Source organism: Lottia gigantea (genome assembly GCF_000327385.1).
Source record: "Lottia gigantea unplaced genomic scaffold LOTGIsca_88, whole genome shotgun sequence".
NCBI lineage: Eukaryota > Metazoa > Mollusca > Gastropoda > Lottiidae > Lottia > Lottia gigantea.
In genome coordinates, this window is record NW_008710892.1 from 913,459 (window position 1) to 930,636 (window position 17,178).

The 17,178-nt window shown below is 31.3% G+C and overlaps 1 protein-coding gene across 1 annotated transcript in view; it reads right to left on the reverse strand.

The window, feature by feature from the left end:
* The window catches only part of LOTGIDRAFT_223090 (hypothetical protein), a gene marked incomplete at its 3' end in the record, with an annotated part of 67,278 nt that overhangs the window by 13,132 nt on the left and 36,968 nt on the right, over positions 1 to 17,178 (reverse strand). Inside the window, exons 11-13 of the mRNA XM_009068028.1 lie at positions 9,203 to 9,563; positions 4,634 to 4,756; positions 2,516 to 2,551 (exon numbers count right to left, since the gene is read on the reverse strand). Of these exons, the coding sequence (XP_009066276.1) occupies positions 2,516 to 2,551; positions 4,634 to 4,756; positions 9,203 to 9,563 (520 nt within the window). The remainder of the gene's footprint in view (positions 1 to 2,515; positions 2,552 to 4,633; positions 4,757 to 9,202; positions 9,564 to 17,178) is intronic.

Sequence of the window (17,178 nt, forward strand, 5' to 3'; positions counted from 1 at the left end):
CATTCCCTTTAGCCTACATGGAATTATATCTTGTTTTTGGAATAATTTTCCAACTGTAACATGTTAATTTCAAATCATCCAGTTAAATTATCTCCTACAGTAGAGAACTTCAAAATCATTAAATCTACTTCGGAATTCAGTTTCATAACCCCTAGAGTTTCAAAAACACATTTTTTGAGTTTTTTTTAACTGAAATCTGCTAGATGATATTCCCTATTATCCAGTTACATTCTTCTCTTCACTTGAGAATTCAGTTGTATATAAGCACAGGATTTTTAGAGTTTTTTGTTATTTCACATTATGTAATGTTCCATTATACCAATCTTTTAAGCTTAGAGTTTTAATATATAATATTACTTATAACATTGAAATATCATACACGATTTTAAATTGTAATCCTTCCAACAGGCTTTTTATTATCTGTTACAAAATCATTTCTATTGAATACTGAAATCTTTATAAATCATCTTTCTAGTTCTAGATTTCACACGTGTTTAAATTATAATCCAGACTTTACAGTAATCCTACAGAAATACATCTTCTACAAATGACATGATTCCATGCATCTTAAAGAACATCCATAGTGCAAATAAAGCAAAACCATTTCCAAATTTCTATCTCAATTATCATGTAGTAGATCATAGTTGGCACTCAAATTGTCAACATCCTCAGCCTGTGCTTTCTTAATTTCAATTTCCATTTCAATTACATATTGTTATTACAATCATTTCACTTAAAGTATATTTTTAACCAAGAATGATAATTTTCTTTGAAACATATTCAGTAATAATATTACTATTATAACATCACATTATCAGACCATGCTGTTTGAATAGTCACAGTTATATAACAGAGTATTAGGTACCGAATACCAAACCTTGGTACCATTGCCAGACGTCTGACTAATTGGAAACACATACCACTACATTGTTCTTATAATGGTTGGCTCACGTTCTTTTGAAACGTTCTCCAACAGGAAGTCATATAAAGCTGACAAATTCTCCCGAACAATTGTCACCCCATGTTTTTGTTGACATGCAGAAATTATGGCGTGACCGAAATGTTTTACCAAGAATCGCATGAGAAATCATTTCATGTTTACAAAGTTATAATTCTTTTTATAAAGTCACTGTTTCCTTTTGAAATGAAGTGATATTTAGGGGTAGAGATCACATTTGATAACAGAACACAATTTTATCATAAACTAATCCTGAGTAGAAATATGTACAATTAAACTCAAGAATAGTATATCATATAAATTGATGACGACAGTGTAAATTGTTGAAACATTGTGTACATTAAAACCTAGGAGTAGTATACCATATAAACTGGTGATAATAATGTAAATTGTTGAAATGTTGTGTACAATAAAACTCAGGAGTAGAATACCATATAAACTGGTGATAATAATGTAAATTGTTAAAACATTGTGTACAATAAAACTCAGGAGTAGTATACCATAAAATTGTGTTATATTATTAAATGTCAGCTATGTGGAGTCTCTTTTTTCATTTGCTAAAATCTTGAGAAAAAAAATTTGTGGTTTAAGAAAACTGTCCATACTTGAATCTCATTATAAAAATCTGAATTCCTAGAGCGAAATCTGGCTAATTTAGATCCACCATTATCATTCATTACATAACTATTGACAAGTCAATTTGATTAGTTTTTAACATTAGAGGATAGAGATGTGCGATTTGACTTTAAAGCTCTACTGATTTTGATATGGAGCCACATGTATTAATCTCACCTATTTCTTTGGAGGATGTCTGGTGTATCCATACATGAGTAACTTCAGAAAGACTGATGCAAGGTATGGTCAACAAATGCTATAAATTGGGTTTAATTACAGAAATTTAAATAACAAATGAAATTAAATGAAGATAAACAATGAAATCGTATTTTCTGTCCTACTGCCCGTTTCTAATGATGGAAACTGGCTACACAATGCAGTGGGCAGTGAGAGAAATATTGGGAAAATTTAAAAACATGCAATATTGAAAGAATTGAGTCCTACTGTACATGCTTAATCAGCAGAATTGATTTTTACGGTATTGCACACCTCCACTCCTCAATTCTGTTCTGTCATTGACTATAATTGAACAGGGAGTTGATTGAATGAGCTATCAGCATCACAGTTGACCTCTGATGACCTTTACTGATCACCCCTAATCAATTCCAAATCGTCTTCGTATCAAACCTGCTACGAGTCATCTTGAATGACTCATCGAAACAATTTAACGTTAACGAGGGTTCAGGCAACAGGTCAAAATGTCTCTAGACTGAATTTGTCATTCTTTAAAATTCTTCAGAAGCTTTCTCAGCAATTCTGGTGCTGGCATGTTGGTAAATTGGTTTATTTATAAGATTGATTCAAGTTGAATATTGTAAACTACGTTCAGGTCAACCACTGTAATGACTGGTAATCTATCCTTCCTTTCATACATGCCATGTTTGTATTGAAATGTCTATTGATGATTAAACAGAGAAAATATGAAATATGAAATGACTTGACATGTTGTTAGGGAAATGTCTCAAATTTGAATTTTGGCTGTTATGGTTCTATACGCTATTTAAAATTTGTCTTTAATATCATCATCATTCATTAGGACTATACACTGAAAACATACAAGTTGCAGTTTCAGAAATAAGCATCTTACGAGCACGAATTGATAAAACTAGAATCAGAGAGTATAGGTGTTAATCAATCATCTAGTCTTGTATATTGTAGAAGAATTGATTGTGGGGGTGGGGTTTGAAGGTGATGTATGGAGTCTGGCTTTTTAAGTTTTATTTTGTTATTTTGTAAATGGTTCTACCAATTTGGAAACAAAGCACAACTATGGTACCATCTTGAAATGTGTAAATATTGACAATTAATCATCTTATACTATTTCATCCTCTATTACCAATTTCTAAATATTTGATTCATTGAAAATGAACGTTTGTGGTCAAAGGATTGACTGCGGTCAAGGCCTGCACTTAAAGATCTTTGGACTTGTATGATGTGTCCATTTATCAAATTGTGCTGCCATTCTACTCTCTTAGTCAACGCTTGAAGATGGAATGTTTCTTAATGACTCTATTCATGTCTATAATTCAAGATGTAAATTCTGTGTGTATTCATGAAGAAGACATGCAATCTCTCCTACGGTTGATTACAAATCATACCATTACTAAGACAGGGTTGTTGATAGGGCAGTATTTGCCAGTCATGTCTGACTAGGACTAGATATTAATGGTATTTGATAACAATTTAAATTGAAATTCAGTCTGTTGAAACAGGTTCTGTCATTGCAGATACTAATGAAATTCTACAGAATCAAACACTACCAGTTTTCTAATCCTAACGGCATTCACCGGAATCAAACACTCCAAGTGTTCTAATCTGAATGAAATTCATCAGAATCAAACAGTGTGATATCAATCAATGAAATTAAAAGAGTAACAAAGAGTGATAAAGATTAAACAGTCATTTTTTATCAAAGGCATCTGATTTAAATATAACCTGAATCAAACACCCTGTCCTCTTCAGATCCTTATGGAATTCATCTGAATCAAACAGTCAGTGCGATATCACTAGAATCAGAATGTTAATTAATGAAATTAAGAGAGTAATAAAGGAGTAATAAGGAAACAAGACTACTTCAATACGTCTAGAGCCTCTACTTCAACCTAATATCTACGTCTGGCTCGCGGAGAGATTTCAATATGGTCTCATTAACAGTTGATATTTCTATGATATCTTCAACTCATACCCAATTAGTAATTCAGTCTCCCAAAATGGCTTCAATATTTAAGAGCACTTGTATGATTTGTCCTGTTAAGGATTGATATTATTAGAAGCCGTCAACATCAGCGATATTTAGTTATTTACGTTCATAATAGTACTAAGTTGACAAATCTGATAACAGCTAGTCAGATAGCTCTAATGATGGACCACCACGTACTACAAACTATGTGGCTTCTGAATTACCATGGTTGACGTTTTCAAACTAATATACATGTTTAAATTGGTACCAAATCCACAATCTGATAAAAACATTACTAAGTAAGCTAACCAGCACTTATAAATGAAGAGTCCTTGCTTCAAACCTAGGCCCGTGCTTTCTATGAGTTAAATTCTCATTTCACCTTAACTCTAATTTTAATTCAAGGTGACATCTATGTCATAAAACTACAGACATCTGATTGAAAATTGAAATACAAAGACGTAAGTGACCATTGAATTCATTTCCAGATCTTTTAGGAAGCATAGACAGTTAGGCGTTTTGAGCTTCTTATCTGGAAAAGGAATGAATCTGCAACCCATTTCCATGTCCGGATGTCTTACATCCCTGGTAGTGAAGCAAATTGATGTTATCAGAGTTCCCAATTGTGTAGAAGCAGGGTTGACATCTTATCACAAGTTGAAGACAAGACTTGCTGACTGTATCAACCAGATCAAGTCCACTGATATTTTAACATTAAGAAGTTAATGAAAGAAAGAAGAGCAGAAAGTCAATTTATTTGTAAGGTGTGAAATTGTTACATAAAGTGTCACATTGTTGATTGGTTGGTTTAAAACATCAAACCTATTGTAGAGTTGAGTTGTAGAAGTGAGGCATTCTTCACCCACCATTAATAAATGCACATTGCATGTTTTATCAGCACCCAGCATGTGTCTGTCATGTAGACACCAGTCCATGTCAATATTGTTAGTCTAACTGTTATAATAACATTAAAACAATACAAGGTGATTAGGTTTACTTTCTCTCTGACATGCTGGTTTTATAAAACGTGTTTCGTTCATTAAATATTTAAATTAACAGTTTTATCATTGATTGAATGGATGAAAATTTCTTGACAATGGAATAGATATATAATATTTCTCAGTATATATTATATTGATGACAATCTTATGATAGTTTCATTAATTATTAACAAAATTATTTTCTAAGGTGAATGGAAATATCATAGAATTACTTAACATTGAAATAGATATCATATCTTCAATAATCAATAATCAATAATTTTATTGATATTATGACGTTAATAAGTTGAAATTGTACAAATATGATGAATTATTCTGTTGAATCTTAGACTATAGAAAGGCAGTTCTGTATCCAGTATATCTGTATTATGAGAACGCTGAAAAGGGTCTCCTATTCCAGGTTGTTGAAATAAGATCTAACAATATTTGAATATGATTGTTTTTGGAAGGAATTGTATCTGGAATGTTTGTCCTATTCCAGGTTGTTCTAGTTGTTTATATAAACTATGAAGAAATGTGACCTATTTTATAAGACCTATCAATGTTTGTCAGGTATTCTCAATCAATATATTGATATTGGCATACCTTTCATTGTAATCATATCTAGGTAAAGCCTAGGTTAATACTGTACTTTAATATCACATCACGTCAGGCTCTTTTCATATTTCCCAATAGGCACCATTTTCTTTACTTTGTTTTATCGTGGAATTTCACCAAACAATACTATTATATACATTCTCAAGGACAGTATTAGAAGCTCTGGGATTTATAACTCTGTCTTTTTAATTGTAATGCAATGAATGGTCACTCTTTCTGAACACCTGCTGGAATTTAAATCATCTGGGTTTATCAAATGGGTGTTAATTTGGCATCCCTTTCGAAGAATCCTTCACAGCTTATAATGTTATTTGGTTCTTCTTGTTCGACACACAATATTAAAAATGTGGCTTAGATTGGAGTATTAGCTTTTGGACTTTGATATCAGAAATTCCATTTGAAGAAAGCCAATATGGATAAAAAATATCAGTGGAAAAACAAATGAAGTATGAAGACCACTAAAAGGAAAATAATTTTATTATAGTTTCCAAAGTTTCAACCATTAAACAAACCTAAACTTTTATAAATTATAAATCAACCTGCAATTAAAAAACCTTTTAACTTATTTATTTCTCTTCATAAACTTTTTCAATGTTAGACCTGCAGAGATCTACAGAATTAAAAACCAGTATTTTTCAAGATATAGTATTGGAAAAGTTGAAATGACTATGTATTATGCCAATTGTCTACTATGGTTGACTATTTAATCTCACAACTATTGCTTGCAGAAAAGAATCCTTTTCTTTTAAAATAGTGAGGCTTGTTTTTAAAATAATCAGGCTTGTTTTTAAATAGTGAGGCTTCTTTTAAAATAATGAGGTTTGTTTTTAAATAGTGTTATTAATTATAAAAATAGTATGTTTTGTTACCCTGCCAATTAAATTCAAGATCTATTTAAAATTAAAACTTAATGATGTATACTTTATAGTTTCTATAAATAAAAACTTGACTTACATCAAAACAGTCGTGACATTAACACAACATGTTAATCCTCTCTTTTAAAACTCTGGATATAAACTCGAGATATGGGTGGAGAGCTGTAATAGGGGAGACTTTTGAAAGCATTAGAGTCAACACCATACAGGATTCCCCTTAGATTTTTGATGATGAGCATTCAATTCAATAAAAGAAGTTTTTGCTTTTTTCTTATAAATATTGTGGCATTTTCTTTATGTAAAATCCTCTATACCTAATTTGTTTACACAACATTCAAAAAAAGATATTTGCAATTTCAAATGTGTTCATTCAGGAAAATAGACAAGATTTGTAAAAGATCGATTTTATGTAATCAAAAAATAAATAAAATGCAGTTGAGATAACAACATATGTTAGACAACTGATAGTAAATTTTTAATCCACCTCAATATTTGATAAAAAACATTATGACCTTACAAGAACTATGAAAATCATTTTTATAAAATCGATATGAATTTGGAATTAAGTAGAAGTTTTTAGAACATAATTTACACCAATTTTGATATAAAAATGTTTAACAGATAAGTAACTTGTTATAAAATGTCGTAGATAGACCGAGGAACCTTTAAAAAATGATAAAATTCAATAAAAATCACATTCCATTCAATCCTGGCATTGGCAAGTCTTCAAAATCAATATTCTCTTGTCTAGGAGAAGAATTTAAACTTTTATACAGTTTTATATTAGTCATATTGTACAACAAAATATTAAATTAGTGCTATGTTGTACAAAAAAATATTAAATTAGTCCTATATTGTACAACAAAATATTAAATTAGTCCTATATTGTACAACAGAAATAGTATATTAGTCCTACATTGTACAACATTAGTCTAAATTAGTCCTATTTTGTACAACATTATTATTGTAAATTTCATTTTGAGCTTATTGCGTTGAAATGTTGAACTTAAGCCAAATTATTCAGGAAATACAAACAAACTGCCAAAAATTCTATTTTTTTAAACAACGTGAAGATTGCATTATTCTTAAGTTGATTATAATCTTTAAAATTATTTTTCACACTTTGTGCAAGCTATTACGTTGATACTGTTTTACGAGATATAAAAAAGACAATGTATTTGGGAAATGTAAGATGTTTGCCAACAAAGTCAGTTTTTTTTGACAATGCACAATGTAGGCTGAGTTGTGATGTAACATGTGCCAATATCTATTTTTGAGTGCACATTTGAATGCAATGTTTCATTTGATTTAACTTTCTTTGGAATCGTTTTACAATATAAGTCAACTTGCAATGTAATTTGGATCCAACAAGTCGGCTTTCTCCTTAATTCAAATCTATGATTACATGTTGTAATCACTTTTCTTTCTAATAGTTCAACAAAGGTCAACATTTTATAAAAAAGCAATTTTCTAATCTTTAAAGGAAGACAAAAACTTTTTTTGGAATCGTTCTGCAATGTGAGTAAACGTAAACACATGGAAGTTGGATTGGATCTGAAAATCTCCACATTTCCCTGCTATAATCACTATTATTATTATTATTATAGTTTTAGAAAGGTCAGTGACTGCTCAAAGACAAGACTATCATCAAATTCTTCTTCCTCTTTCAAAGATAGAATTCCATAACCAGAACATGATTATAGCATTACAGTTTAGATTTGGTTCACAGGAGACAAACAAGAAAACAACATTGAAATTACTACATTGTGATAATTTCTCTTGAGGGTGGGGGCAATCAGACTTGGCATGCCCTTCCAGAGGACCTGATGCCATTCTCTACCTAAGAACAGAATTTCAATATTTTTGGAAACCAAAAGAGAGTTTCATTTCAAAATTGTATGCATTTTGGTGACCTGAAAAAAAGTAGTTTTTCAACAACCCTGTGATTGGGTACAGAAAAAGTCATCTATCCTCATTTTTCCAGTAAACTAGGCTGCAGCTTGGTACAGATAACCTGTGAAAGATCCTTACAGAAAGATTTGGCCAAGGAATATATTTTTAACATCTAAATTTGATGTCTTTTGAATAAATACTACTTTCTTTCATCTCATTGATTTAAATCAGAGATTTACACCCCAAATTTACCTAAGAATTGCCATGTATCAGTCACCATTAAGTTGTTATTTACCTTCTAAATCTAAATATATTCAACCTTGTCAATAATTAAAATATTTAATATTTGTTGACTGTCATGATGAAAATAAACAAGATAAGATTATGGTACAGTATTAGGACTGGTAGTATTATAAATATTGTTTGTTTATTACAGATTGTTACATTGTTACACAAAGTTGTTAATTATTCAGGACATGTTGGTGTTGATAAGTTCTGGTTGCAAAATATTGATTTTTTAATGCATAATGTTATATATTTAAAAATGATATCAATTGACAACATAGAATACGTGCTCCATTATGAATAAAAATCAAAATCTGTACAAGCAAGACAATTCCATTAATCAAAATCTCGTCCAAAGAATGGCAAAATCGAGAGTAGAAGTTGTATAGTAGTGGACTCTTACAAAGAGAAGTATCATCAGGTGTTTTGAAAAGAGTAAGCTTGGGTTTCAGAGGTTCGGGAAATAATTTACACTAGTGAGTAGCATATGCATTTGCATTCACATATCTTCAGGTTGATTTGAACTCATGGTGCTTTAGTTAGAAATCACAATGACCTAAGGGAATATGAGCACAACTCTAGGCATGGACTTGGAGTTCCTGCTATGGAAATACAGTGAAGGTAAAGGTATGAGAGTGTAACCGAACCAGACTCTCAAAAGAAATGGTCATGGATTGAAGTTCCTCTTGCTTAATCATGATGTTATCTATAGGGTGATTTGAACCCCATGGCGCTGTAAGTAGAAATCACTATGACCTACCTGAGCATATAAATATTACAATAACTATCCAGTATAAACGTGATACGGGGTGGTAAGATCTTATTCTTCATGGAGGAATTTAATAAACTCTGATGATGGTTGGAATCCTCGTATCCTGGAGGTCCGAGTTGGTCCTCTAAATGTTCTATCGCCTTCGTTAAATCTGATTCCGAAACATTAAAAGTGTTGTAAATATCACGATCTGGATTTTCTTTCCATAAATCTGCCGCCACTTCCAGAATGAGTCTATATGACATGTCTTTACAAGAGATACACGAAGAAGAACAGGAAAGTTTACGTATTTTATCAGGAATGCTGTACGAACTACATGTACTACATGAGCTGGTTAAAGTCGAAAAGTTTGAAAAATTTGAAAAGTTTGACGAACTTTTCTCCATTTCTGGAGTTGATGGACTCTCCAAAATTGTTCCTTGATAAATCCAGCTTCCTCTAGGCGAGGATCGCGGAGTCTCCATCTGAGTCAAGGATACAGAATGTCCATTCACGATTCTAATAGGCATGTTATAGTTTGCCGGCATTTTGACAGAGTTTTTCACGAGTCCAATTTATAACTAGAAAATAAACAGAATTTTAAATTATTACACAGTTATATTTCACCTTTACAAACTTTGATAAACACTGAATAATATATAAAAACATTTGAATAATTTCAAGAAAATATTTTCAGCTTTTTTCACAATTCACATTATTTCATGGTTTCGAAATTCGAAAAACAAGATTTCACTGTTTCTAAAAACTACACTAAATCACTCATTTTCCTCCAAATCACACATTTAAATACCATTATTTCTTAGTTTATCAGCAAATTTAAAAAACTAATTGTACCATCACTAAATGACTAATGAATAATTCAGTTTCCAAAATCTTTCAAACACAAAATCACCTTATTTTCTCTAAAAACAGCATTTTAATCTAAAATCTGTAAAATATTCCAAAATTTCTATCAAATTTAAATAACTATCAGTTCATGACTAAATAACAGACTAATAAAACTCTGACTAGCTATTGCTCAGCTAATATCCTCTCTCTCTCTCTCTCTCTCTCTCTCTCTCTACTAGTATGAATACCAGACCAACCAACCGACTGACTGACTGACTGTTACCAAACCTAATCTAACGAACGAACGACATGTTAAAACAAACAATGCATCTCAATATTCTGAGAGGTTGTCTGGAACAGTTTGACCAGCGTACACGATGAACTTTACTTTGGCATTGAAAGCTGATAAATAAAGCTTCAATAGGTTTAGTATATACAAACACAAACATCGAGAGAAAATAAATACATAGCTTCAATATAAAATCTATAACTAAACATACCAACAAACACATAGAACTATCAGTACTAAAATACTTCATATACAAGTCTACTTGGAAATACCTGACATAATTACCCAAATCCAATTCAAATCACATGAAGATAATCGATTAAATGCACATGAAAATAAACCAAAATTGCATTATTCAAATCACAAGAAAAGCCATCAAATTCATTAAGTCAAGTGCAAATGACATAACACAGTTAGAGTCAAATTTATTGCATACTTGTAACATTCGAATTCAAGCAGAACACAACTAAACAACTACCTAATTAGTCTTGAGAGTCTCTTATAAATACACGACATATCTCTAGCATGGTGATAATATGTCTAGCTCAATCCCTAAAACACAACCCTACCACACCAAAACTCAAGCTTTTTTTAAATAAAAGTCTAAAATAATTCATAAGAAATCACACCATTGTAATCAATCAAAACTGTTTTTCTAACATTGTTGTTGACATTACATCTCCACCGATACCTGCATCATGAATGGGGGAAAATAACCGCATCATTGTAATTCCAATGCTAATCTGTCTTACTTAGCATATAACATCAAGAATTTAGTCCAAAGACCTTGTCACAAAATACAACTCTACTAAAATTTGTTGCAACAATGTATTGATCATACAATATTCTCTATCAAAACTTTATCTTACTTTTGACAGCTCATAATTCCAGAGTTTCCAAGACATAGTTTGAAGAACTAGTTGATTATACGTGTGGCTTATTCCAGTGAAGACAGACAATAATGTCCTCCAGGTAGAATTCAAATCAATAGAATCATTGATTTTTACCTTCTTAACTGAAGATTCAATCCGTCTGTCGTTTATTATCCTACTCTGTATTCATTAACCATTGTCAACACAACGTCAAACAGTATCGCAGCAAAAATTTTATAATTCTGAAATGAGGGAGTTTTACATCATATTTTCATTTTCATTTATGGCCCAGAAGTCTGTACCGGTACTTGAAAACTAATCTAAGATAATATCAAGATTTTAGACAGACAGCACTCTGATTGGATAATAAAACAAAATTTAAAATCGATTTGAGTAATTGACCAATTAGATGACAGGAACAATAAAATCAAGTTCAGTTTCCGAGAATCAGCACTTGAACACGATGTCAACTAAACACTAATAAATCTTTGTATTCTGGAATGATCACAGTTTAATATCCTAATACTATAATCCAAAAACCATCTTTATTTTAGTTTAAGAACTTCTACGGTACTTTTCCTTGTAATGAACAATTTTCAACAGAAATCGGTTTCTTTGATTTCTAAGTCCATCCATTTAGGACTCCTTTGATGTTAAAAATATTCAAAATTGCTTTCAAATCTCCCACTTTTCCTTTGGATTTCCTTCAAATCTAAATCACAAGAAAATAACTTAAATTTATAGAAAACAAAATCTTTACCTCAAGGTCTAGAAGCAGACAAAATAAAACCCTAAGTCCAAATCACCATCTAAAACTCAAATCCATGTGTTAATCAAGGCAGTAGACTTGAAATCTGTCCATATCATTGAAATGACTGACAGCACAGCTCAAATGTCTGAGAATCAAAATCTTTTGTCGTACGTCATAGATTGGTAAAAATATAAATTAACAGCCCTGATCCACATGCATCCCATATTACATTGACGTTTCCTTAAACATATGATTCATCTCGTCCAACGCTTGGACATCAAGTTCATTAACTAACGTCAACGTCAACAAGATAAAGCTAACGAGATTGAGTTGACCGATGTTAAAATGGCTGAAACAATGTTGAGATAAGTTGTAGTTGTAATTATAGTAATGTTCAATCTAATCGTGGGTCAACATAGATAATGACCTCTCTGGTACGGGGAGTTTATTCTAGCCTCTATTGTCATTATGAGATAAACTTTCAAACCAAGCAAGACTAGAACTAGTTTGACCTTGCTGGAATAGAATATTTATTGTAGTATTTAAATATAGATAAAATTTCAAACTAGTTTGAAGTCAAAAAGGAACCTAACTGAAACTATTGCCATTCTAGGTAAATTTTGAACCAAGCATGACAAAACATAAAGACCTGGGCTGGTTTGGAATTTGTAACTTGAACTTATGAAATTTTGAAATAATGATCCTTTTTTTAATGATTCTATCTTATATTTCATGGGGACATTTTCAGATTAAACCTTTCCATTAGTCTCTTTTCTAGAGTAATGAATTTGAAATATAAAGAAAACCCTATTTCCACTAACAAATGACATTTAATAACCCCTATGACATATCAGGGCTTGTCCACCATATTAATCAAACTCTTCTACGTCTCTTCAAAAACAAATGATGGACACGACCATCACGATACATCACTTTACAGATTGACATTAGAATCAAAAACTAATTTCCAGTCCGTCTGCTAATGGACAAGGAATCCCTGATAATTATAAAATACCACAAAATGGACATTGTCCGGATTGATTTCTATCAAAAATAACAAACGAGTGCCAAATTGATGGAATTATTTCGTTTACCATGAATACGAAAACTACGCAGTTCAGAAAAGATTTTCCTAGATAAAGACAAACAGGAATATAAAAAATTGACCAATCTTGAAGAGGAAAAGATGCTGGAAATAAACATTTTAGCAGCAAGACATTTCATTTTTGAGGATATTAAAATTAAAAAAAATCAAATTCTTCCTTAACGTTTTAGTAACTTAAACTAAGTTTCAAAGATTAAAAAAATAACAACCTTGTTATTCAACCTCATCAATTGACCTGAAGATCGAAGACGTAAACGATGTAACGTAAAAGAAATTCCTGGAACCAAGATGAATTCTGGTAAAAAATTGGCAGGAATCCAATGTAAGAACTATGTAGAACTTTGTATCAATAATAAACATCCTATAACATCATTGATAGACAATACCAATTAAATATTCTTACAAGCTCTCGTGTACAAGTCACAAAACATGCTGTCTTGGCAAAATTTCCCTCATTGCACAAAGCATGGCATTACCTGTCCTCATTAACCCAAACAGGTGGAGAAAAGTGGGACATAAAATTCCATGACATTTCTTAAGTCATTTTTTCAATAGTCAACTTTCAGTGCTACAAAATATTTGATTAATAGCATCGTTGACATACCTAGTTCCACAGTGGGGTCAGGTGTTTTGGTATGGGACATGCTGGCAGTAATCAGAACAGAATACCACATCAACAAACAACACCAACAACACCATCAACACCAACAACATCATCAACACCATCTGGTGTTTTCACATTCAAGATAAAACCATTTGTGACTAACCTCCCAACAAAACCTTCAATTTGTACTCCAAGACCTTTTTTTTCTTATCTTTGAACTCTAATCACCTTCCAAACTTCAAAATTCAATTCTGATCAAAACAATAGCGTGATTATTTCTTTTAAACTTACACGAAAAAATGTAATGAAATAGAGTTTCACATCTTTCTATCCTTCGCCTCTGGTAAAAATGTTTTTAGAACAACTTTGTTGTATTCCTGACTTTGATAACTTTTAACTATATTTCCTGAACAACTGAATATGTATGAATAACAGTCGATGACACATTGTGACATATTTTCTATGCTTACTGGATACTATGCATCAATACATCATTAACTGAATATATATCATAGAGAACATGACTATGTTAATATCTGATAATTATTCTATGCCTAGTTAGAATTGATTGATGATTCATCAAACTAGAAGCATAGTTAATCAATAAATCTGAAGCATATAGGAGAAAATATCAATATTTGTGTAATAGCATCATCTTGACAATGTCAAGCCAATCACAGGTTCTTTTTGAAAAGGAGAAAATATGTCACAGGTTAAACATGGAGAATTAAGTTCTAGGATTAATATGAAGACAAATCTACAAGAAAACCAGTGACCCAACTAGAAGCATAGTAATAACCACTGCTCTTTTTGCAAAGTATAAATGAAGAGCTATGAATATATGTATAGGTCTAGCATAGAGAATATAAATTCTAGGATGAATAAATGTAGCGAAATATATTGGAAAACCTGTACAATAATCACATTGTTAAATAAATCATTTGAAAATTGCTTACTCAGCAAGTTATTCAATTCACACAAACAGAATGTAATTTTCCACAATAACAAATTGTCTACAGAACATTGACTTTATCAAATGATTTGTTTCCTAACTTGTTTCCAACTATCCAGATAGACAAACTAATATATACTCTTGAATCTTAGATATGCATTAAGAGACTCAGATACTAAAGGGCAAAAACTGAAGGAAATTTCCTGAAATCTTTGTAACATTTACTTCAAGATCTATTGCAATAACAAATTAATGTCCAACTTACCACAAAATTAAATGAATCACACTCAAACCCATAAAAAAATAATGAAACTCAATAAATTACACTGTAAAAATTAAATGAAAAATCATATCACAATTTTCATCATAAAAATCCACTGTCAAGAATCCTATATTTAGAGAGTTCACTAATGTCTTACTGAATCACTGAGTAAACCCATTAAAATAACATGAAACTCAATAAAAATATGTAAGCTTACACAGTAAAAACACCGACTTATAAATTTATCTCTATATTCACAATAAAATCCAGTATAAAAGCATCCACTTTGCTGAAACATTCACTAATATTTGAAGCTAACTGAATCAGTCAGAGTAAAGCCATCAATATAAGACTACTATACAAACTGCTGGCATCAATACAATATGCTATATATAATTTATAACTGTAACATATTGAATATTAGAGGGCATTATCACTGATATACCATGGCTAGGTGTATCACAATGGTCTAATATCTACTATATATATAATATTAATAAGTCTTAATGATTTTCTATTAATGAGCTACTGAAACTGCTACTTAGACTAGATCTCATCTCAGACTGCTGACATATGTGTTTCAGGTACACAATCCTCATCAGGACAAAATGACTGCCATCTACATTACAAGACCTCAAATCATGCTGTTGCCATGTGTGTTGGCTTTAGGACAGTTTTTTTCAAGTAACAGTTATAAATATTTTCTCACCTTTAAAGATGTTTAAAAAACGAAATCTACCTTAAAATTTAACGAGATGAAATCAAAATATTTTTAACCATACGGCAACAAAGGTTGAATTTTGCTCGCAATATATTTTAACTTCCACAACAATAACGAAGTTTCATTATACCATAATCCATGCTTCTCTAATTTATTATGTAAAGTTATCTACGCAGAAGAGACAGGAAAATTTCTAGGATGTTTTTCACACATACAAATTAACCAAGTTTTAAAATAATATTCGATGAATTTCAACGAAGTTCCTTCACAAGTGTAATGTCACACTAAGTTCTTAATTCTAAATTCTAAAATTCAACAGAGCTTTCACAAGTGTAATGTCACACTAAGTTCTTAATTCTAAATTCTAAAATTCAACGGAGCTTTCACAAGTAGGATGTTTCACTAAGTTCTCAATTCTAAAATTCAACGGAGCTTTCACAAGTGTAATGTCACACTAAGTTCTCAATTCTAAATTCTAAAATTCAACGGAGCTTTCACAAGTGTAATGTCACACTAAGTTCTCAATTCTAAATTCTAAAATTCAACGGAGCTTTCACAAGTGTAATGTCACACTAAGTTCTCAATTCTAAATTCTAAAATTCAATGGAGCTTTCACAAGTACGATGTTACACTAAGTTCTCAATTTCTATTTTATTTCCTCGTTTCGTTCCATTATTCACAGAATATCTCTTTTATTCATGGTTTTCACTATTAAATTTCCTGGTTATTCACCATTAAAACTGATTCACAAGTTAACACTGACTTAATACTAGTGTGAATCATTCTACTGCAGTGTACGAACTTGTATCAATACCTGACCTTCTAGCCAGTCAACTCAAGGTTTATCACTGAAGTTTACATCTCAGTTTTATCATTGAACTATTGGAAGACAAGGTAGTTAGATGAAGTAAGAGTTTGGCTTCAATCCATCACTAGTTTATAAACAGTTTCTTTCTCCTTTCGTCAATATTACCTTCAAATATTTATAGCTCACTATTCACTTGTATTTAAAGGGATTGAAAAGATGTCACTAAGCGCAAAATATACTTTATCACATAAGGCCCTTCGCTATTAGTGAGGTCATCATGAAGTGTTAATGTGTATTGAGACGAGTCTCAATGAAAGCACTGGCCTAGGTCACAGAGGTTTAGTTTTAGTGGAATTGCAGGAACCACAGACGTCTGATTGACAAACCCAGTATCACAGCAGCATCAAGAGTGAACATGCCCGGTCTCCTAGCAACACCCATCACTATACTTATAAAAGTTATCTCTGTTTGGAAAGAAAATTCCACACCATGACAAATTTTGAACATAAATCAGAGTGTCAAATGAAGATATTATCAGTTGATAATTTTATTAATTAGTTCAGGTAATTAACAGGTAATTAACGATAAAGATTTTACCTGATAAAGGTGTTTTAATTACAGGTAGATTGATTAATGGCCACATCTTTATTATTGTAATTAAAACATTCCTATAAATATAATACTGGGTTCCTCAAAAGAGATTTAAAAAAGGTTTTACAGAGTCAGGAACACTTGCTGATGGAATGAAATTCAAAAGAGTTAGCCTTTACACGTGTTTCAGGGAAGCTTTTTGCTTTACACTTCCTTGATG